The sequence below is a fragment of the Anomalospiza imberbis genome, chromosome 2, assembly GCF_031753505.1.
Source record: "Anomalospiza imberbis isolate Cuckoo-Finch-1a 21T00152 chromosome 2, ASM3175350v1, whole genome shotgun sequence".
Classification (NCBI taxonomy): domain Eukaryota; kingdom Metazoa; phylum Chordata; class Aves; order Passeriformes; family Viduidae; genus Anomalospiza; species Anomalospiza imberbis.
This window is the reverse complement of record NC_089682.1, coordinates 117,071,615-117,094,968: the sequence shown is the minus strand read 5'-3', so window position 1 is coordinate 117,094,968 and position 23,354 is coordinate 117,071,615. Positions and strand designations below refer to the sequence as shown.

Genomic DNA, 23,354 nt, shown 5'->3' with positions numbered 1-23,354 from the left:
TCTTGACTGAGCTTTTCGTCCTGGGCACGAGAAGGGGGAGGGTGGGCAGCGATCGGCATGAGTCTCAGAGCAAAGAGCCTCTTCTGCACTTGCTGGGCTGCTCTCCCAGCTTGGAGCCCTGCACGCTCGCTGCAGCTTCCACAAATTGTCGCCCGTGCTTGTGGACTGGGAGCACTGTCCTCCTCCACGGTGCCAGCTTTTTCTCTTTACAGAGGAGCACATGTACATAAAGATAAACAGATTCCTTCTGTCACACCAGTATTTGGACCTGAGGAAGGTACCGGGTTTTTTCCAGCTTTTCTACAGTTTTGATTTTGAGGTAAGAGTCCCATTTTAGGTATCCAGGAATTCTTCAGAAATGTATTAAAAACAGCCATAAAAATACAATGAAACCTCATTCTCCCATAGGCAGTTAATTAGAAGTGTCTTTCTTGCATTTCATATTGCAATTAAAAATGTCATTTCTCTGGGGTTTTTGTTGCTTTCTCCGTACTAAGGCGCAACGAGCTGTGCTGTGTATGCTCTGTGAGCACAAGCAAAGACTGTTCTGCCCCGGCTAGCTGCAATTCCTCTTTGAGTTCAGATTAGTAACTTTGAGTTCAGATTAGTAACTTTGAGTTCAACGGAAGTGTTTTAGAAACAGCAACTTCTAAAACTCCATTTCCACTGCATGTTTGGGCTGCAGACTGACTGTTCCCACGGGACGTCAGCGATTAAATTTGATAGGAATGGAAATGCAGAAGTCCAGAACCAGCTCGGGGAAGCCCTGAGCTGGCAGTCAGAGGGAACCGGGGTTTTGTTGCTCTTAGGAGCTGGTATTCTTTGGAAATGTCTGAATGTCTGACGGTGGTATTTTTCTTTGTGGCTTCCAGTACAAAACAGAGCGTGAGTGGATGCTCAGGTTTCTTGGGGAAGGGCTGCGTGACAAACACTGCTATGAGCTTTATGACTACCAGAGGATTTTCCAGGTCATTCTTTCCTTTTTCAGCAGTCCTTTGTGTGACGAGGGCTCCCAGGTAAGAGTTCAAAAAGAGCAGTTCCCAACTACCCCCAAACCACAACAAGCTTGTGGGGCTTCAAGATCTCAAGTACCACAGAGAAAGGAACAGCCGATTCTGCCTTGGTCCTCTTGAAAATCTGTTCCTTGCCGGTTAGGTGTATGTGGGGAGGGGGAAAGAGTTGCTTGTGTCTAAACCAGTCCCATCCTTATGCCCTGAAACTGGAACAGCTTCCTGCCATCGAGGAGCCTCACGTGGGTGCCGTGGTTTTGCTCCTGCAGTCGAGGCCTTTTCTTTTTGGGGTCTCTATTCCCCAGCCAGCACATTTGTTACCTGAACGGTGCTTCAGCAGGAGGGAAACTCACGGGCCAGGAGCTCTCAGGTTTGGGAGCACCCACCCTGGGTATTTCAAGTACCAAAACCTTGGGCAAAGGAGAAAATTGTCTTGCTACTTGAATACTTCTTGTCAGCGCAGCACCTGTGGTGTGAAGCTTTGAAGGGAGAATGTCTTTCCTTCTCTGGACTTGCTGAGAACAAGTGGTGTTCGTTTTACCTGGGGCGTTGATCAGATATCAGCCAAATTGCTCATTTTAAGTTAGAGAATTAGGTCTTGGCTGTAAAAGAACACGCTGCATTTTCTGTTTCAGAGTCGCATTCTGGAGATATTACAGAGTGCTGCCCGTGTCCCCAGAGCTGCCTATGAGCTGATACAGGATCACAGCCTCCTCTCGTGGGTCCTGCACAGCTTAGAGAAAAGGTAACCAGAGGAGGACAGGAGAAATGGGAACAATTTCCTGTCCCCGGTGGAAGAATGACGTGGCTGAGGATGAAAGCAAGGGTGACAGGCAGGGAGGCGGGGGCACCAAGGGCTGCCCTGGCAGAACTTGCTGAACGCTGAGGTGTCCCTTGTGGTTTTGAAAACAGAATCAAGACGCTTTCAGGTTGTGGTAGGAGGAGGGGATGATGGGGCGGGGGGGAAGCTTTGTGACTTGGAAACCACTTCCTTAAAAAGCAAAGTGACACCTTGTGCTGGTGTCTTTACCTTTTAAATTTCAAGCACCCTCAGTTCCCATCCTGTCACAGGACCTGCTGCACAGGAAGTGGCACAGTAATGGATTTGAGCTGTCTAGAACATTATTTCTCCTCCCCTTGCCTCTCCCTCACAAAAAAAATCTCTTCTGCAAACACAGAGTGCCACGCCAAGTTCAGGCAAGTGCACCAAAAGTGCACTAGAATATGGTCCCCTGTAGGAGATGGACCAGCTGCTGGTGAGGATCTGCCTTTCAAATGTGGTTTTCTTTTTTTCTTTTTCTTTTTTTTTTTTTTTTGTTTGTTCTTTGGTTTTTGTTTTTTTTGGTTTTGTTTTGTTTTGTTTTTCAGGTTTCTGGAGAACAAGGTGATAAATAAAATTATTTCATTACTCCATACTCTATGGCTTACAAATTTAGGAGACAAGAGAGAAAACAAGAATCAATCCCAGGAGAACAGGAAACTTCTTCCTATTCAGCTTATAAATGAATTTCTGTGTGTTTTGGTCACGTTAATCAAACACATTCGGTAAGTCCTTTGTTTTGTTTTAGTTGGTTTGCATTTCATCCTCTGTCCAGTTTGGACTGTATTAAGGCCAGGAGGCTTTCTTCTCTGGAAAGCATCAGGAGAGCATCATCTCTGCTAGATGGATGGCTTTTTTCACCTTCACTTAGTGTGTTGAGTAGTGAATTTGGATGAGATTTCTTTGACAGGAGGTGTTTGAATACACGGGGAGTAAAGTAAAATGTGATGCGCAGTTTCTGTCAAGTCCTTCGTCCCTGATTCCTGGCCATTCTGACAGTAGGGATTAAGAGCTGTAGCGATGAATTTGCATGCATAGCAGTTGTGTTTTCCTTTGACAGGACTAACGTAGAGCTGGCCAAGCTGAGTGAGTTCTTCAGCACCCTCAGCTCTGTGCTGGAATACCGTGCTGTTGTTGTGGAGGCTTTTAGGGAGATGAGGCGTTTCACAGTCAACGACAGCGTCCTCTCCAGCAGGGAGCTGCTGCTGCTGCTGCACAAGTGGAGCCTTGTCAGCAAAGACCTGCAGCTGCAGGAGGACCTGCAGGCCCTGGCTCAGAAGTACCGAAACAAAGATTTGCTCAGTAAGTGCTGAAATACTTCAAGGAAGGCGTGTTTTGTTGTAGCTGTTACAGACCAGCAGTTCAAATAAGGCAAACTTCTCTGGAAGTAGTACTAATACCTTCTGTCAGACTTGATGTACCTTGAGGGAGGAGGAAAGGAAATGGAAAGGCATTTTTCAGATCTTCCTTGTGGTAATTTTGAACTTTAACACAATTTGGAAGCTTTGGAGAAACACAGTTTATAAAGGGAAAGAGCTTTAAAATGAAATATAATGGCAAATCTTGAGTCAGGCTTTGAAAAAGGGTATTTTTAATGAAATCTTAAGAGAGGAAGCAGTGCCTCGAGGCTTTGTGCTCAAAGCTGTGAATGGGGATCTGAAAGAGATGTGTAAGTAAAAACAATAAATAAGTAAAGCAAGTGGAAGTTAATAGTTGGTGTCTCTTGTTGTCACCAGTTCTAAAGAAAGGAAAAAAACCCAGGACTTGTGTGACTTCTCTTATTCTCTTTGTGAACAAAAAGTGCAAGGAACTTGGGAGTAGGAGGTCTTAAAACAACTCTGGTTTCCTGCAGCAGCAGCTGCTTTTGGTGCACATTAAAGCTTCTGTTGGTTTGTTTAAATGTTCTGTATCAGTAAGGAAAGTAGCATGTATTTAAGGGATTCTGTAAAAGATATAGCTTTTCTACCATTTTTTCACCCTTTAAAATTCCTCAGAAAGACATGAAGAGGGTTTTTGGAGTGATGCCTGTAACTTAATGCATGTGTGGGTTGTGTTGCTCCAGGCTTCAGGAGCTTTTCCCGTCCTCAGGCTGGACGATCCAGTTTGGAACAGGGTTCCAGCCTGGAGTCCCTGGGAGCTCCCAGAGCCCCTTTGAGCAGTGCAGGCTCCGTGAGGCTGCTAAAGGAGGCTGGTACTTGCCATTTTAACGACTGAATCAACACAGGAGAGCACCTTGCTTGCACAATTTTGTTCTAGGAAAATCCTTTGGAGTCTCTGATGTTTGTTTTGATGGTGGTTATCTTCTTACAGAAAATATGAAAGACAAGAACAAACCTCAAGCCTCACCTCATGTGTATCGTCACACTTGGAAAAAGAACGAGGTGGAAGAAGATGACACTGCTGCAGACATGGAAGTGTCTGAGCTGGAGAAATGCAGAGAACACCTGAATTCCATACTTGCCCATTGGGACCCTGTTTTCCCAGCACCACCCTCCACACAGGGAGGGGAGGCCCTCAGAGCCGGTGAACCTGGGGGTGAGGCAGTGGCTGTCACCTGTGCATCCATTCATCTTGTCACTAAGTGGCTGGTGAGGTCCCTGGCTGGGCAGAGCCCCCTCGGGGAGCAGGACGTGTCACCAGTGCTGAGGTGGCTGCGGAACTGCGTCCTACCACACCCAGCGGCCGTGCAAGAGATGCTCAGGGATGAGACACTGAGGAACAGCCTCTTCAAGCTTTACACCCGGCTCTGCCAGGCCAGCAGCACCTCAGCTGGGCTCTCCAGGCAGCTCGGTGGGCTCAGTTCCATCATGCTGCAGCTCATGGAGGAGCAGGGCCTGTCCAGCACCTTCCACGAGCTTGTGAAATCTCTGTGCCTATCAGCAACGGTGGAAGAGGATGCGGACAAGACAGGTGATTTGTCTTGTTCTTATCACTCATGTTACAAGGCAGTGGTGGAAAAAACTAGGAAATTCCATGGCTTTTTTAATCCATTAAATCAGCTCTCCCATATCCACCCAGGCTCATGGCTTCCCAAAGCAGAATCTGTGTATTTTGGTGGGATGGGGGCTGGGGTGGGCAGCACAGAGCGTGGTCACACTGTGAGGTTTTCTGACACTCCATCACTAACACTCCCTCTAAGAAACTTCCCTTTCAGGGACTAAAATGGAGTAAAATGTGTAAAAGAAATATAATTCCAAGAGGGAGAATAGTCTGCAAAATAACCAACTCCACGTGGGCCTGGATGCTGATCCCTATTGCTGGTCAGTGAGAACATCTGACTGGTCAGATTTCCAACTGCTTCATTTAACAGGAAACTGGTTTGTTCCTTCTTGTGAGTAGGATTGTTGGCTTTGCATGGGCAAAGCCACTGCAGATTTTCCAGCTAGGAAAAGACTTAGGGAACTCTTGTAAAACATAGTCCTGGAGGTACCAAGCAGCTTGTCTTGGTAATCCTGTGGGGAAATGGAAGATTATCTGTTCTGATTTTTCTCTCATCTTTTTTCCACAGCTGTTTCTGTATTCCTGACTTCCATTTACATTGGAGACATGTGGCTTGGAGCACAGGAACCGGATATGTTACTTAGCCATGTCAGATTGATCTGCACTAGTGCAGATTATGAATTACAGGATGATTCAGACACTCAGAGACAAAGGGAAGAAACTGTTATGTCTCTTTGCAAAAAAATTTGGCTACATCAGGGCATTAATTCAGGGGACTAACACTTCACCTTGAACCTTCTTCTCTGCTCCGTCCTCATCACTGTGAGCCGTGAAAGCCTCCTGAGCTGTTCTCATATAGACCTACCTTGTTTGGTCCAAAAAAATCAGTATTTTATTACTGGGTGCAAACTCAGGGGGAAGATTTTATTCAGCATCTCTCAGTGAGACATTAAAGCTCCATTTTCCCTTTTCTTGAACAGTTTGAGAGACAATATTACTTATGTAATTTTTATTACAGGCATTTTTATCTTTTTGAAGAACCAGAAAGACTGTTTGTACGTGTGTGTGCCCTTAATATCCATCCTCTCTCTAATATGGGACAGGAAAAAGAGGCTGCAGAGCTTCCTACACTGGGGTGTAAGTGCAAAGAACCAGGAGACAGAGGTTTAGTCACCATGTTTTAATGTTTCTTGGAGAGCCTGGATGGTTTCATGATACCAAAACCAGTATGAATAGAAGACTGGACTCAGGAATTTGGACGATCTTCTTGGGTTTAAAAAACTTTAATGGCTTTTAAAGACATTTATATCAGACCTGGTTTATTTTTATTACCCCTTTTTTAATTAAAAAAATAAAAAGCCCTGATCCATATCGCTTCTGATGCGATGTGCAACAAAAACCCATCTTCCCTCCGCTTGGAACAGGTGAGAGATGGAACTAAAGCCCAGAGGATTTTCTGCTCAGTGATTGTACCTGAGTTTTATTGGGAACTCTCTGGGAAATCTGGTACATTGTTCTGGAATGGGGCCACGAGGGTAGTTGAGCATGCCAGTGCAGATCTGCAAACACGCAGTGCCAGAGCGAGAACCTTTGAAATGTGAACCAGTATTTATTGGATTGAATCACGACTGTGTGCTGCACCCAGGTCCTTTGAACAAATAGTGTACAGGGGAAAACCAGAACTGCACATTCCTTGTGATATGTATGGAATTTTGGAGGAGTTAAATAAAAATGAGATGCAAATGAGGGAGTTGCTTCTACATGTAAATATTCTTGTCCTAAAGGAGCCATCAGGTCTGTCCCGAGAGTTGAGTTAAAATTTTATTTCTTTAAAGACCCACACGCCTTTTAGAGGCAACAATTTGTGACATGTAGAATGAGCTGGCCTGAGGAAATCTGTGAGCCGAATCTAGCTGAGCCGGGCCGAGCCGAGCTCTGGCGAATGGCCGAATGTAGCCGGGTGTAGCCAATAATAGCTGTTAATAGCTGAGAGGCAGCGAATAACTGAGTGTAGCCGGGAGGAGCCGGGTGTAGCCCAAGAGACGAATCTGGCCGAGATTTTCCGAACCGAGGCGAGTTTAGGCGAAAAGCTGAACTGAACCGAGTTTAACTGAACAGAACCGAACGTAGCCATGTTCAGCTGAACACAGCCAAGATCAGCCGAACCTTTTGAGTTTGGCTGAACCGCAGCGAACCAAACCGAATTTTATGAGCCCAGCCGAACCAAACCGAACTCCGCCGAACCCAGCCTCCTGCTCTCTTGAGCATTAATTAGCGTGAGTGCAGTCACTGCCTAATGAGCTCCCGCCCAGCCGCGTGCTCCTGTTCGTATCCGTGTGATGGCCAGGCCGCCTGTGGGACGCAGCAGCAGGAGAACACCGAGCTGCGCGTGTTTAACGTGAGGCAGTGCTGCTTTCCCACGTGGCACCTCCTTCAGCCCAGTCTGCACCTCGGAGCCAAACCGAGCCGAGCTGTGCCAAACGCAACAAGTGATACCAAGTTCAGCTGAGTCTGACTGACTTCTGCTGAATCTAGCCAAGATATGCCAAACCGAGGTGAATCCCATCGTACCGAACTGAACGAGTTCAGCCGAACTGAGATGAACTCAGTCGAATTGAGCCGTTTTCAGCCCAGCCAAACCTAGACGAGCTCAGCCAAACTGAAATTCTGCTGAACTTGTATTTCCTGGTGTGTAAAATTACAAGTTTTCTGCTGAATTCCAACACACAAGCAAGAACAGCAGCAAAAGCTCCTCCTGAAGTTAATTTACCCCTGTGGAGCTGGCCGGCATCACAAAAGGCAAAGACACTGACAGTGAGTAGGCAATATTATTTATTGTTCTCTTCCACCACTCCTCGGTGGCTTTCTTTTAAAAAACATTACTGACACCTTGAGCATGTCCCACAGCATTCCCAAACTTCAAACCACTGGGATTGCACAGTGATTCCAACACATTCCGCTGGAAAGCACTCCATCCTTGCACCAGCATCTGCCCTGGGTGCTCTCGTGACCATTAATTAGCGCGAGTGCAGTCACTGCCTAATGAGCTCCGGCCCGACCCCGCACTCCCGTTCGTAGTTGTGCTGAAAGGAATGAGAAGGAGGTGTCTTTACCAACAAACTGTGGGTCTGCTGGTAGACAAACCCAGAAACTGACAGGTGGAAGAAGTAATGAAAGGAACTGTAAATTCCAGAGAAATTCCACTAATTGACAGAGACTGTTGCTTACCCAAACCCATGCTGAATTCCTGGACTTGAAGAAAACACAGACACAAAGAAGAAAGGGGGGATGCACATCAGAAGGCAGTCTGTATTAGGCGATTTGGGAAGTCTGTACCTCTCAAGTACCTCAGCCAATGGGGAAGAGAGAGGGAAATGCGTCCAAGAAATTAGGATAAAAAGGATTCTGCGTCCTCCAGCAACTTGAGAGACCCCATGGGAAGTGCCCATGGCCTCTCCCTTTATTCAAATAAAGTTACAGGACTCCTGTATCTCCTTTTGGACATAGACCTCTGGTGTTTGTGGATTAATTTTCCTGACAGTGGGACGCAGCAGCAGGAGAGCAACGAGCTGCATGCATTGAACATGAGGCGGCACCGCCCCCAGGAAGCCGAACCAAGCTGAGCTGAGTAATTCAAAAAGCAGAAACAAACCCCCAAAGTCTCAGCAGCAGGCCCAGCACAGGCAGGCAGGTTTGGAATTTCCTTTGCTATGCTGCAGGTGTATTCAAGATGTCATTCCTCTTTGTTTGACAGAACCAAGACAAAAAAATAATTATTAATAAAAGAGAATGTTTTCTTTACTGTCTATCAAGCAGCCAAATACCACCAGCCAGCTATCCATATTTTAACATCAGCTGGTGAACTTGCATCCCAGGGACATGGGGACTGTCTGAGGAGAGCTCTGGCCAGCTCTGTTAGCTGTTAAGCACCCCTGGAACAGCAGAGAGGAGGCTGGAAGAGTTCCAGTGCCCCAGTACCCAAAGAGACCCACCTGGTCAGGGCAGGTCACTCTTAGGCAGTGCTGTGACTGACCTCGGCCCAGGCAAAATCACAGAACTAAAGCTGAGATAATACACAACTGAAAAAGACAAAGGACAGGGAAGCTAATTCCAGACTCTGTGGGTTTGGGCAAAGACAAGTGCAGTGACAATGTCTGATACCATTTTCTGAGGGAAGTGTGATTGGAAGGATGAAGGCAGCTGCACATCTGTAATTTACTATGAGAATGCTCATGCACTACATCCAAATACTGAATGGAGTTCCTTATGGTAAGAAATCTGTCTGGAACCAGCAGGGAGCCCCGGGGCCCTGGATTGAGCCTCTCCGAGGAGCAAGAAACAGGGATGAGGGATGAGACATGCAGATCTTCCAACTCTGGGTGTCCAACTTGGGTCTCCAACATTACACTGTCTGGCAGGAAGGTGATAGCCAGAAGAATTGTGTTGTGCATGGCTATCAGGAACACACAGCCTCCAGTGAAATGCATAGAACACCTGGAAGGAGCTCTCCCTGTCTACTGTGTGAAGTTCCAGCCTTGGCCAGGAACCATCTCTGGCCACAAACCCTTATTTTTCTGTATCATTTTGGATGTTAATACACATAATTGAAGCCAGTGTTAATGCTCTCCATCCCAGCAGTGTGATCATCAGCTGCCTTGGCAGGCAGATGGGTTTGAAATCAGTGGTGCCGTCCTCCAGACCTTTTGTCTTATTTCTGTGGGATAGTGCAGTGCTGACAAAAGGGACTGGGACATGGATATTTCAGTGCAGGGCTTGTACAGGCATCAGCCTTCCCCACTCTCCCGAACTCACCCACCAAAACTGGCACCAAATCATTCGGTATTGCAGAGAAGATGTGCTGCAGTCAGATCATGGATTCATGTCCAGGACCTCTCAGTGTCTAAGGATTCCACTGTGGCCTAAGTAAAGAGCTGTTGCACTGGCCTTTCAGAAGACACTGGCAGTGCCTGGTTTGTGTGCAGATGTGCAGGTAAGAACAAGGGACTCTGCTCTGGAGAGCAAAGGGCCCTTGCCAGGAGAGTTAACCCTTGGAGTTACACACTGGGGAAAGAGGTGGGTGTCATGCACAGCCAAAATTGCATCAACACTGCATCAAAAGAGTGGGGGTGGAGGGGATTCTGCCTCTCGCCCCCACTCGGGTGAGACCCCACCTGCAGAGCTGCCCCAGCCCTGGGCTCCAGCACAAGCAGTATGTGGAGCTGTTGGATCAAGTGCAGAGGAGGCCATGGAGGTGCTCTGAAGGGTAGAGCTCCTCTGCTCTGGGGCCAGGCTGGGAGAGCTGGGGGTGCTCACCTGGAGAGGAGAGGGCTCCAGGGAGAGCTCAGATCCCCCTCCAGGGCCTAAAGGGGCTCCAGGAGAGCTGGAGGGGGACTGGGGATAAGGGATGGAGGGAAAGGACAAGGGGAAAGGCTTCCCACTGCCAGAGGGCAGGGAAGGATGGGATATTGGGAAGGAATTCCTGGCTGTGAGAGTGGACAGGTCCTGGCACAGGGTGCCCAGAGAAGCTGCCTCCTCTCACCAGGATGTGGGTGAGCTGGGAGAGCACAGGGGTCCTGCATGTCCCTGGGCTTGACAGAGATGGATGAGCAGAGAAATGAAGAAAGTAAAAGTTCTCCAGCCTTGACCAGTGACACGAGCATGCGTTTGTTAGGTGAGTGTATTGGGATTATCGTAAGAAAAGAGACGTGAGGTTTCCATAGAGATATTGGATGATTGTCATGCCAAGGGCACTGAGTGGGTGACACAGCAGAGAGGACAACAGGGCAGGGGGGTGCAAGTTTACACTAGTGGCTTCTTTCAAGCGCTTCACTGGGTCTCAGTGCTTCAACTGGGAACAGTGGAATTGAAGTGGGGCTTAAAAAACAAACAGAACTCAACCAAAAAGGACAAGTTTTGTGTGTGACTGGGTTTAATAGTTTCTACAGTCCTAAAATTGTTTTCTCACAGTATGTTTCAAGCCTAGAAAAATGATAACATAGGATGGTTTCAAAACCTAAACAAATCTCATTGAATGCTGTTTTTCATTAATGATTTCTGGGCACTCCAGAAAACATATCTAGACTTGCCTTGTTCACAATGGCTCCTTTGATGGCCAAAATTGAATACATGAGGGATAAATATGTGTATTTTTTAGCCAAGTATTTTGTTCAGTAACATGATGAAAAAGTGAAAAAAACTTTAACACTTTGTTTAAGTCTTGCAAGCACTCAGATTTTCATGTACACAGACTTCTGCCTGTTTTTTAGGAACAGTAAACTTTTGGTAACATGGCTCTGTTACCCTGCAAATTCACATCCATTTCCATGTCTGTTGTGTTGTTAGTCTGCCTCCTACTTTGTGGTTTATTTGGGTAAACTGCCCTTTTTTTATTGTTTTTGTTACCTTTTGTGAGCATGCCAGAGGCCATAGGGTGCCAATAAATGAGAATAATAAGTGCTCCTTTTGACTGCTGTTTCCCTCTGCTTGTTTGTGACCTAATCCTGAATTTCTGCCCAGCCTGCTGAGCTGAATTTTCTGATCAGATAAGGAGGAGCAGCGGGTCAAGAGACACTTCGACCAAATACTGACAGAAAAAGTTTCCCCTCTGTGCAGTTATAAACGTTATGTGTCATTGCTGGATCACTGGAGGCAGTGAATGTTTTGTACAGGTTATTTTTCACACCAGTATCTACTTACTTCATCTCTGGTTATACTTACTTTGCTGGCGTTGATCCCGAGCAGGACATACACAGCAGAATAAGGAAAAGAAATGTCACGAACGCAGCAAGGCCGACCCAAAAGGCAATGACGATGGAGTCTGTGGACACAGCAGTGTAATTCTGTCACACGCACTTTGCATGGCAGAAATAAAACACAGCAAGATGGTTTATCATCTCTAGTAAAGGTGTGCTGTTTGATTCATGCTGTTTCTCCTTTCAGAGAGAGGACTCTAAGTGCCAATTTGTTAAAGGTCTTGGGAGCCTCCTGACAGTGTGTGGCAGCGGGGATGAGGGAGGGGCTGGGAAAAGACTCCAGAGAGTGTTCTGGTGTCTAGACCTGTGCAGATATTCGAATGTGGTTCCTTTTACACAACCACAGAGCAGGAAGCCTGAGTGGTTACTGCCTAATCCTGCAGGATCTTTAAGGAGAGGCCCTCAGGGAGGGAATTCCAGCCTTGAGAGCATTTTATACCAAGAGAAATAGCAAGGGGAGTTTGTTGCAAAGTGCCCATGACCCTCCCAGCACATCAGTGCAGTGGAAGAGAATGTGCCCCTTGCCCTGTTCAGCTGCAGTGCCCCGGCAACCACCATGAAAGAGTGCAAGATGTTGCCTGCTTTGCCAGGAGCAAATGGTTTATTTCAGGAACAAGAGGGTTGGCAGTGCCCAAGTGTGTCCACAGCTGGTTTGGCGGGAGTGTGAGGTGGCTAGGGGAGCAAAGGGAGCTGCTCTTTCATGAAGGCTTCAGTGCTGTGCCAATTTTATTGCCTGAGCCTTGGGCTCACTGAGGGAGGGGACAGATCCGCTCCCGCCCCCACAGCACCTTTGGCCACTGTTTCAAAAACGCTCCTTCCTGGGGTCACTGTGGTGGTGGTGGTGGCCTTGGGAAGTTTGGGTGCTCTGCCCTGGATTCACAGCCGGTGGCTCACTTTAGGTGAGGTGGAAAAAGAAGGGTCACTGACTGCAGAGACAAATATTGACCAAGATAAAATAAATCTTCCCTCTGAAAGTACAGAAAACATTGTGTTCTTTGAAACAGGTCCAGTATGTTTGATTGAGTGCTTCTTTGTGAAAAAGTTCAGTATGTGTTGGCATCAAAGCCACAAAGAGATTAAGGGAATTAGCCCAGCTCCTCTTAAACCCAAAACTAGAGCTGGCCCAGCTGTACCCTTATCAGAAACCAGAGTTTAGGCTGGGCTCCTGAGAAATATCTGTGGGGAGGGGCAGCTTATTTTATTCTTCCTTTGCCCAGGGACATTTTGAAAAGCCCAAAGTTTTGAAGTGTTCCACACCACTAGGACAGAAATTACGAGTTTGGATTTATAGAATTCCCTGTCAGAGCTATTTTGGCTTTATCTTTTAAAAACAGTTATAATAGATGTCATGGAATTCACTGAAACTAAATAAATTGCCTCCAGGGCTCAGGTGGAGCTTGAACCAAAATTTCCTGGGATTAAATTCTGCAACTGAATTTAAATTCTTAGTTGGTTTTTGTTTGTTTGCTTGCTTGCTTGCTTGCTTTGTTTGTTTTTTGTTTGGTGGGTTTTTTTTGTTCTTTAACTAGAATAATGTATTTTCATATTTTACCAATCTATAAAAAGCTTTCCTATTGCTAAATTTTAGCATCACATTGTGTGCATATGTGTGTGCATGCTTATAAATAGCCTATTAGATCATGGGCCAATTAAGATTTTTCATTATTTTCATACAAAATTGAGAGAGATGCACAACATTACAAAAAGAAAGCAAGACCACGGCTTTTCATCTGGGTTTAGATTCATTTTTATGAGACAAATTCAGTCTTAAAAAGTTTCAGGGATCAGCCACATAACAGAGGAAAAGAAGTGCAGAGATGCAGGTCTCTGTTTCACATTAAAAAAAAAAAATTAAAAAAACCCTAGCTGGCAAAACTGAATGAGGGAACTGCAGTCCCATTGCAGGATTAAGGAACTGTACAATTCCCTGGGGCGGCCCCAGCAATGGCCCTGAGCACATGAAGCAAGTAATCCCAGCAGCAGCTTCTTGGGGTATAAGAATGTAAATATAATGCAAATACAGACAAAGTTTATTCATTGCTTGACTGGTACCTTTACTCAAAACAATGAAAAATCCCAGCCAGCTGTTGGGAATTGTTTCCCTTGGTGTTTTCATTAGAATTTGTAACCCACTGTTCTCTCACTGGTATTTGGAGAAGGAAGAATAATAGTCCCAAGAGGATGCACTCTCTATTCCTCCTAGGCTGCTGACATGGAAAAATGTCTGTTTTCATCTTCTTAGAGTAGAAAAATGCCTGAAAGGTGGCAGACTTCTCAACTTCTTTCAGGGGTGGGAGGAGGGGGGGGTCAGAACAAATGGGACTAAAAAGTCAGTATGAGATCAGTTTACCCTGCTTTTTAATGGAAATAAGGTTGATGAGATGACTCTTAACCACATATGGGGTAATTTCCTCCACAAAACTGTCAACAAATTTAAATTAAATTTAACAGAGGGCGAGCATCTTGTCTCAGAAGCAGTTTCTAAAAATTTCAAGAAAACAGGCAGCTGAAGAAAAATACCCTATCAATTGCCAGGGAGGGAAGTGCTACAACACAAATGCCACCTCTGTTATGCACCAGGTGATCCAAATGGTAGAAAAATGTTATTAAGGAGAAAACAGGGGAAAGGTTTATTCCTGATTTTTGGGTTTTGCTATGCCAGCCACATGCCAGAGACTTAGATCTAGCTTAGCTAAGCAGTTTGGGGTTTCCCTAGTGGATTTTGGGGGTAATCATCTGCCCTAACTTTAAGAGAATCAGAGGAGCTGCTCATAATTTGCCTGGTCCTAGCAGCACCAAATGTTGCTCTACAACATTAGAGAGCAAGATATTCTCTATGGAAGGATGTGGACAATCACACCACTTTCTTTAAGGTGTGGTGCTCTAAGTTTGGAGGCAATAAACCCTCGGCTGATCTGAATGCACAGAAAAACTTTTCTAGAGGTGGTGCAGAGTAAGTTTCTGCTCCTTTTTCCTACTGCTGTCCAAGCAAGTGGACAAGATGTTCCTAACACAGAATTCAACCTTCACCATCAGAAAGGCAGTTTCTTGCATTGTTAGTGAGAGAGACATGAAGATATTCTGAAAGGCCATCACATTTTCCTGGAATATATAATAATTTTACTGTAACAACCTTGGGGAAAACAATTTAGTCTCTGAATCCACATCTGAACAGTTGCAGCCATCTTCAGTAAACTAAAGAGCAATGAGTAAAGCCCGTAAGTTTGTTAATTAACTGAGGATAAAACCACAGGCAGAGGCTTGACAGAAATCAAGGGAAAGCACTGCCTGCAGCCCAAGTGACTCCACCACACCCTACCTGCTCTCCCTCAGTCTTTGCCAGTCCATCCATCACCCTCGGTTAATCCGCTGTGACGCAGCTTGTCATTTTATCTTAGCAAAACCTAACCAGTGCGGTTACATTAGAAAAACCAAAATTATTTGCCACTACAAGTAGCCATAAAAAGACACTGCTGTTTCACTGTGCAAAGCCAGGTGTGAAATGGAACGAGCTATGGCAAGGTGAGATGGGGGAATGCAACTTCATATCTTTTGGAAATAAGCTGCAAAGCCCAGCTGAATCAGTTTCCACAGCAGCAAAGCATTTGCACAGTAATGGATACTATTACTTTATTAGTTCAGCAGCACCTAAATCAAAGGAAAAAAGGTCAAAGAATATGTTTGCAGCTTATTGTTCCTGGCTAGTGGAAACACACATTTCCTTTACTAAAAGTCTGAATGTTTACCAGTTGGAATGTCAGCCTTGTCCCAAGATGAAAACACAGTATTTTTATGAAAACCTCTGCTCTTTCAGAGAACTTTGGTGACAGTAGCACACGGGTAACTAGCACCCCACACTACAGATTTGCAAGTCATCAAATTTCCCCTTAGCAAATGACTCAAAAAAAATCTGTCCTTGTAAACAAGAATTAGTGTCAGCAGTCTTATAGCTTCAAAAACTGTAAGGTAAAGCCCAGTGTTTGTTAGTAATTATCCAGCCTGAAGGCAAACACCCATTCACACAAACCAGATACTGGCATGGACTCTGTTGCAAGGAAATAAAACCAGGTCAGTGAGACAAGGTACGCAGCATTTTCCCTGTGCTAGATTAGCACCTACTACTCCACAATACTTACATTTATTAACCTTCAGCTTGCTTCCATCTACTGGAATTGGATCTATGTAATCCCAGTAATATTCGTAAGACCAGAAATACTCAGAGGAGTTTGTTCTGTTAGCCATGTCAGTGGTGCCTTTTAAGCCAGCTCAGAACTCCGACCCACTACTTTGCTTCATAGTACTTCAGCGCCCTCAGAAAGAGAATTGCACAACTGATGCCTGTGCCAATCACTCTGGGGTCCCGCAGCTCAAGGACTGCCTTGGGACTGAAAACATCTAGTGGCAATGAGTGTTAATGTATGGCAGAGATGTAAGAGCAGCGCTGAAAATGCAATCCTCGCCTCTTGCTGGACACTCGTGTTATTCCTCAGAAGTTTTAAACTGAGATGCGTGCCCTGTAACCCAGGGACAGGGTGGACAAGTGCCAGCTGGATCACAAACCCTTCCCTCAGAGCAGTGCACTTTTCCTGGGAGCTCCTGAGCACAGCCGGGCTGAAAAACATTCCTGAATGTATCTGGATGGAAAGGGCTGGGGTCTGGAGGGGCCACACCAGGAGTGGCTGAGGGCACTTGGCCTCTTCAGCCTGGAGGAGACCGAGGTCAGAGCTCACCAGAGGCTGCAGCTCCTCCCGAGACGCAGCTCCGGTCTCTGCTGCCTGTGACCAGGGACAGGAGCCGAGAGAACAGCTGGAGCTGTGTCTGGAGGGGTTCAGGTTGGATTTAGGGAAAGGTTCTTCCACAGAGGGTGCTGGCACTGCCCAGGCTCCCCAGGGCATGGGCACGGCCCCGAGGCTGCCAGAGCTCCAGGAGCCTTTGGAGAGCGCTGCCAGGGATGCCCAGGGTGGGATTGCTGGGGGTCTGGGCAGGGACAGGGGTGGTACTGGATGGTCCCTGTGGGCCCCTACAGCTCAGGAGGTTCTCTGAGTTAGGAGTGACCTGATAAAACGCTTCACAGAAAAACGATGTACTGGAATAACCACATCCTTTGCTTTGCTTCCGTGGCCCTACGAGGCCTAAACGCCGCACGGGCGGTGCTGGGGCGGCTCCGGGAGCGGCCCCCGGCGGGCGGGCGGCGCGGGGCCGGCCCCGGGAGCAGTTCCGGGGCAGCCTCGGCGGGCGGGCGGCGCGGGGCCGGCCCCGGGAGCAGTTCCGGGAGCAGTTCCGGGAGCAGTTCCGGGAGCAGTTCCGGGGCAGCCTCAGCGGGCGGGCGGCGCGGGAGCAGTTCCGGGGCGAAGTCCACCGTCAGTGCCGCTTCCTCGGCGGGCGATTCGAAGGCGATGCTGGGTACCGCGGCCGGTGCCTCGGCGGGCGGGCAGGAGCCGATGGCGCTGTGCCCGGAGCTGGAGTACTCGCTGTCGCTGCTGGAGCCGGGCGGCGGCCGGGCCGAGCAGCAGGAGCAGCGGGCGGACGCGGCGCCCATGCCCATGGTGTTCTTGTGCGCCGGCTGCAGGCGGCCCGTGGGCGACACCTCGAGCTGGGTGTCCAACGACGAGGAGAGCGGCTGCATCCTGCTGCGCAGTGAGTGCCGGCCCCGCCGCCCCGGCGCGTCCCCGCCGTCGGTGCCGCCATCCCTCCTTCCCTCCCTCCCTCCTTCCCTCCCGCTGCAGGTGCGGCCGCCAGCGTCGCCGTGGACCCCGAGCGGAAGGTGTCCAAGCTGCCCGGCGAGTGCGGATGGTGAGGGCCGGTCCTGGCTGGGCACGGTGCCGGGGAAGGCGCTGAGGACAAGCCCGGTAAAGGGCCCGGAGTGCTCGTGTGCCCCGAGAGCCTCTGGAACACTTACTCGGGGTGGTCTGTACAAGCCGCTTATGGCCTAAGGCAGAGGGATTTCTCACAAGGACATGGAGTGATTGACAAGGGGAATAGGGGAATGGCCTTAGGATGAAGGAAGGCAGGTTTAGATTAATATCAGGAAGTTTTTCCCTGGGAGGGTGGGCAGGCCCTGGCACAGGGTGCCCAGAGCATCTGGGGCTGCCCCTGGATCCTTGGCAGTGTCCCAGGCCAGGCTGGGCACTGGGGCTTGGAGCAGCCTGGGACACTGGAAGGTGTCCCTGCCCGTGGCAGGGGGTGGAATGGGATGAGCTTTAATGTCCCGACCACAATTTAGTGATTCTGATGGTCTTGCTGAGGTCTGTCAGCCTGAGGAGCTGTTGCAAATTCAGGCTGAAAGATGAATGCTCATAATTTACACTGTGTAAAGCAAGAATGGATGCTTAAAAAAATTCTAATGCATTTTTTTTTTTAAGAAAAGGGATGGGGAGAGGTGCTTCCTTTTATTTTCTTCTGAATAAATGTTATTTCTTACTTACAGCATGGTAGAAACCTTATTCTGCTCTGGCTGCTCAAGGACACTTGGCAGCATCTACAGGTGCACCTCAAAGAACCTCGACTACAAGAGAGATTTGTTCTGTTTCAGTGTTGACTCTATTGACAGGTAAATACGGAATGTTTATGGGTCAGCCTGCCAGCTCCACTTGACTCACACTGAGGGTGCTCCTGTCATATCTCTGGGAAGTCTAGAGGGAGCTTTTCCTGCTGCTCTGTCCCAGAGTGATTTTCTGTATTGCTGCTGTTGGCATCATAGTGCTCAGTTGTGAGGAACATCACCTGTGTAAGGCAAATCCTAGGAAAAAAAAAAAACCAAAACAGCCAGGTCTGCCTTTTGTATGAGAAATTGCATTCCAGCCAAGAAAATATCACCAGGTCCAGGGCACGGGAAGGTTCCTTCTCATTTGATCAGAAGAGTGCCCAAACCAAGTGCCAAAGTTATCTTATGCAAGCATTGTCCTAATGGACAGTGTTCACCTGAACTAGTTTTAATGTCACTGTTTTTTTCTGAAGTTCACATTTATTTTGTTATATTGCTGTGGATGTTCTCCCTTGTGCTCTGGACAGTGCTTTGGGGTTTTTTTTCTTAATTCCACAGCTATGATACCTTATTTTTTTGACAGTAAAATTCTCCAAAGCGCTAACCTGGCTGCAGAATGGCACTTTTCTTGGAGAGTTATGCTGCTTCTCCCAGCCAGTGCAAAACTGTTCTTGGTGTCTGTGCAATTTTTCACTGCATCCTGCAGCCCCAGAGCCCATGTCTGTCTCTCAGGGTTCTGGAGGAGTGCTGTGTCTGGATTTTTGGCTTCAGAGTGAGAAGTGCATGATCTAAACTGTGGCATCTCAGCTATATTCTAGGAACCCCAGGAAAGCAAGCTGTTATTCATGAGGAACCGCTTACTCTTGAAAGTCGAGCTGTCTTGCAAGAGGTGCTGGAAAGGGTGAGATTTAACCTTATATAATTCTTTGTCTACATCACCTCTGTGAAACCTTAATATTCTTCAACAGTTTCTTCAGAACAGCTTATTTCACCCAGAGTAATTCAGTGCATTGTGGCATGTCATTGGTATCTTGTGTTATGCAAGATTTTCAGTAGCTTTTCCTTCAATTTTCATGGTAATTAGCATTTTCTCTTCATCAAGCACAGCATTAGGTTTCTATTTACGTCTCTATGTTGTTTCTAGTTAGTTCTGATTCACTTCTACAGATCTTCACCTAACTTTTAGTCATGTTTCTTCTTGCCTTTCATGCAAATGGACTTGATGCTTTTGCTGTAGGTCTGTATTGCAATACAACATCATAAATCAAGTTGATGTTTTGCTCAGCTAAAATCTTGTGACTGCAGGTAGGAAGAGCTGGGAGCAAATAGTGTAAGGAAGTTGACTGTGGAAACTGAAGGTTGTCCAGCTAAAGCTGAGTGTGTGGGTCTGACACCAAGGCTGGAACTGTCCACTGTGTGGACAGTGAATGTTAGAGTTGGGTGAGCTTTCAAAGTATGAGAGTATCAGGGAAAGAATCAAATGAAAAGAATCGGTGGTGTGAGATTCTTTCTGACATCCCCACATGCTCTTTGTGCTGTCAAATCCTGTGTGTAAGCCAGTTCCTCTTCCTGGCTATTTTGCAGGTCGATACGATATTCAAAGCTCTGGAGACAAGGCTGAGCACTATCGAGTCGCGCATGGCTGCTCTGCAGTGGCAAGACTGACAGGAAATGCACGCTGAGCTGCAGCAGAAGAGAGCCTTGGCCCTGTCATCCTCTGGGATCTCTGGGGACATTGCAAGGACTGTGAAAGAGCTGAAGGCCATGGGAGCAGTGCTGACCGAGGCTGTGTCCCACCAGGAGTTCCTCTTTTGTCCCTTAAGAGGATACCCCAGGGCTGTTTTTCATAATAAAGACTTCCAATCAGACAATCTGTAGACTTCTGGTTTAATGTAAATATTTATTTAAATTTTTGTCTCTGACAGCAAAACATTTATCTCCTGACTTCCCTGCTATTCAGTATCTACTGAACTGGGTGTGCATTTTCCTAAGCTAAGGAAAACCCTCCCTGTGATTCTGTAATATCCAAAGGAGCAGCATTAAGTCACTTATGTTTTTCTTGTCTCCATAGCTTTAGCTTGACTCGTGCTCAAAGACAGGAATGACTCAATAACTATATGTGGTGAATTGTTAATTTGGCGGGGGTTTTGGAAGTTTAGGGCTAAAATGTGATGTAAGAAAAGGCTTCCTTTGCAGCATTAGATTTTTCCAGCATTGCAACTTTTCAAGCTTTCTAAGTAAGTCACCTCATTCCAATTTAAACTCTCTTGAAATATGCTTAATATGTTTTTTTTCATTGTTATGTTAGTTTTTGTTTTGGTTTGATTTGGCTTTCTTTTTTTGCCTGGCTTAGGAAAAATTAACAGATCTCACTTTTTTTTCTCCAGTTGACTATAGTGTTATCTTCTTAATTCAAAAAACATTTGCTGTATGGGAAAACCATCTTGCCTTGTGAAAGGACAGGTAGGAACTATTTTAATGGCCAGTGCCACAGCCCTGTACCTCACAGATTCCTGTGGATGCTGCTGCTGTACCCGGCTGATGAGGTAATAACCAGCTTGGCTTTACTGCCAAAACAAAACTCATCTGTTTTCTTACGAATCCCAGCAAACTGTTCCCAAAGGCTTTGTCACTCAGTCTCTGCTTCCATTGGTTTGGAGAGGTTGGATCCCAGTTATCACACCAGGAGTGCCCCTGCATCCTTTTTCCCCACTTTTCTGTTCCGGTCGTGGGAAATACTTGGGCTTTGTTTTTTTCCCCCTGCAGTTCACTGCAGATTCCCAAAAACCCACAGGAAGGAAGATCATTACTTGTGCTTCCACCACCAGGTGAGAGAAGAGATGGCCACATCCTGGGAGCCTGATTTTGGAAGGTTTTATGGAATGGGCCCAGTTGCTTTTACTTCTGGGGTTCCCGTAGTCTGTCCATGGCAGGTCCAGCCTGTGCTTCAACTTGGAGCCCTCAGTCGGCAGGGAAATGAACCTTTGGGGAAGTTCTTACAGCTCTACTTAACGCTTTATGACTTGTGATGATTTTCTGGAAGTAGGCTGTCCGTTCTGACCCTTTCTCTTCCCTCTCCCTGCAGGCTGTACCTGCGGAAAGGCTGAGGCGAGACCAGGATCTGCAAAATCCCTGACTCTCCGTGTGTTCCTGAGGCTGAAGCTGTGTTTGCTCTCAGTGACAACACAGTGGAAGATGCTAAAGACTGAAAACTTGGGGGTTTTCCCCTGAACCACAAGACTCTCTGCAGCTGTGCCCTGTCTAGCTCTTGAAAGAGTTTCTGGGTTTACAAACGTTTTTACATTCTGCAATATTTATCTATTAACTCAATTAAAAAGAATCATACTGTATCAATGTGGCATTAATTACTTTGTTTGAGTTGGTTAATTAAAGCAAAATATTGATAAGGGGTTTGAGCATCCCTTAGTTGGAGCTGGCAGCTCTTATTTCTCTTCATTCCTTTAATTTATTTCAATTATTTCTTAAGCAATTACTGCAACGAGGATATACAGTAAGGACAACAGCATTTCTGCCCTGCTGGATTGGGAAATCCAAGCCCAATTCCTTGGAGAGATTGAGGGGATGGGGACCTGAGCCTCAAGCTGGGTTTTGACAGTGGGAGTTTGGTGAGGAAGAGGACATCCCACAAAAAGTGGTTAAGGCCAGTTCTGCTGGCTTTGGGTGCTCCCACCCCCATGAAAATGATCCTGGTCAAAGGGAACTTGAAGAAGCAAGGGGGCCTGTGCCAGGGGGGCTGTGCTGGGACCCCCAAACCCTGGTCAGGGATGCTGGGAAGTGTCAGCTCCAAAGGAACACTGCAGAGGGGCTGTGCTGGCACCCCTCCACTTCCACCCAGAGATGCTGGGCACTGCTAGACTTTGGGGACACTACTGAGAGGCTCCACTGCCAGATCCAGGGAGTTCTCCCATTATTTTATGTCGTGCTTAGCACCTGGCAAGTCATAACAGCCCCACAGGCTGAAAATCCCATCGGAGCAGTGGGAATCACAGACGATCACACAGAAACCAGTCTGGGAGAGGAAATGAGCTGTTCCATGTTATTTTTCGCAATGCATTTTGAATTTATACCAGAATCTCTTCTCTCCCCTCAGATCCCGTACCCTTGAGTTTTGAGTTTTCTCATAAAAAAATCTCGGCCTAAACTGGGAAAAAAAAAAAAAAAAAATTCCCTGGCACCGCGGGGAGCGGCGGCGTTTGTGGCGTCCTGGGGCCGGCACGCGGGGTCCCCACGCCCCGGCCGCTTCCAGTCAGCACCAGGAAATCGCCGCCGCCGCCGGGCTCGGCCCCAGCGCCCGACCCGGAGCGGCTCCTGCCGCCCGCCGCGGTCCCGGTCCCGATGCCGCCCCGGTCCTCCGGCCCGAGACCCACACCGACAGGACCCGAACCTGATCCCGCGGCCCCATCCCCGGCCCCGCCTCGGCGCTCCGGGCTCCGCGCAGGGCCGGCAGCAGGCCCGGGTCGCCCCCGGTGTGACGGGCGGGCCCGGGAGCGACGGTCCCGCCTCCATCCCGGGCGGGCTCGGGGCGGGCCCGGGGCACCGGGAGGCGGGCCCGGGGCTCCGTGAGGCGGGGCCAGGAGGCGGGCCCGGGGCTCCGGGAGGCGGGCCCGGGGCTCCGGGAGGCGGGGCCAGGAGGCGGGGCCGGGGCTCCGGGAGGCGGGGCTCCGGGAGGCGGGCCCGGGGCTCCGGGAGGCGGGCCCGGGGCTCCGGGAGGCGGGGCCAGGAGGCGGGCCCGGGGCTCCGGGAGGCGGGGCCGGGGCTCCGGGAGGCGGGGCCAGGAGGCGGGCTCGGGGCTCCGGGAGGCGGGCCCGGGGCGGAGCTTTAGGGGAGGGCCCGGGGCTGGCTCAGGTGCGCGGGACCCCAGGGCGCCTGCGCGGGGCGGGGCCGAGGTCTTGTAAGTGCCGGAAATCGCCTCAGCCGCCATTTGCTCACTCTGAGCGCGTTGCGGACGGCTGCTTTCTGTCCGGGCTCCGCAGCTTCGGCCTTCTCTCCTGTTCCCCCCTCTATCCTTCTTTCCTCCTGCTCCTATTCCCTTCTTCCTCTGCCTTTCCCCTTTTTTCTTCTCCTCCTCAAAGCCGACTCCTTTCGCTCCCCTTTCGGCCTCCCCTCCCGTGTCCCCTCTACCCTTCCTTCTCCCCGTATTCCCTTTATTTCTCTTCCCCCCTTTCCTTCTCGTCCCCTTTGGGCCTCCCCTCCTGTCCCACCCTCTACCCTTCTTTTCTCACCATATTCCTGTTATTTCTCCCCTAAACCCACCCCTCCTCTTCCCCCAAACCCGACCCCCCCCCCATCCACCCCCCACTCCTCTCCCCACCCCGCTCCTCCGTTCT

General features: G+C 48.3%; 2 protein-coding genes and 2 long non-coding RNA genes across 5 annotated transcripts in view; 2 read left to right on the top strand and 2 right to left on the bottom strand.

Moving 5' to 3' along the window:
• The window catches only part of URB1 (URB1 ribosome biogenesis homolog), a 44,490-nt gene extending 38,362 nt beyond the window's left edge, over positions 1-6,128 (top strand). Inside the window, exons 33-39 of one of the 2 annotated variants that reach the window (XM_068182763.1) lie at positions 213-319; positions 873-1,016; positions 1,646-1,755; positions 2,379-2,555; positions 2,891-3,132; positions 4,141-4,740; positions 5,339-6,128. In XM_068182763.1, the coding sequence (XP_068038864.1) occupies positions 213-319; positions 873-1,016; positions 1,646-1,755; positions 2,379-2,555; positions 2,891-3,132; positions 4,141-4,740; positions 5,339-5,550 (1,592 nt within the window). In that variant the 3' untranslated portion in view covers positions 5,551-6,128. The remainder of the gene's footprint in view (positions 1-212; positions 320-872; positions 1,017-1,645; positions 1,756-2,378; positions 2,556-2,890; positions 3,133-4,140; positions 4,741-5,338) is intronic. The other variant, XM_068182764.1, reaches the window with a different exon arrangement.
• A 1,441-nt stretch (positions 6,129-7,569) lies between these two features.
• LOC137469735 (uncharacterized) lies at positions 7,570-16,170 on the bottom strand. Its single transcript, XR_010996665.1, has 3 exons — positions 15,659-16,170; positions 11,488-11,587; positions 7,570-7,853 (listed from the first exon to the last, which is right to left on the bottom strand). It is a non-coding gene; the product is annotated as an uncharacterized lncRNA (long non-coding RNA).
• On the bottom strand, positions 13,053-14,757 carry LOC137467398 (uncharacterized). The gene is made up of 2 exons (XR_010995505.1): positions 13,945-14,757; positions 13,053-13,729 (listed from the first exon to the last, which is right to left on the bottom strand). It is a non-coding gene; the product is annotated as an uncharacterized lncRNA (long non-coding RNA).
• A 733-nt stretch (positions 16,171-16,903) lies between the features above and the next one.
• On the top strand, positions 16,904-21,322 carry MIS18A (MIS18 kinetochore protein A). Its single transcript, XM_068182762.1, has 5 exons — positions 16,904-17,159; positions 17,249-17,315; positions 17,950-18,072; positions 18,814-18,907; positions 19,591-21,322. The coding sequence occupies exons 1-5, from the start codon at positions 16,919-16,921 to the stop codon at positions 19,669-19,671; spliced, it is 606 nt and encodes a 201-aa protein (XP_068038863.1). The 5' UTR covers positions 16,904-16,918; the 3' UTR covers positions 19,672-21,322.
• The last annotated feature ends 2,032 nt before the right edge of the window (positions 21,323-23,354 follow it).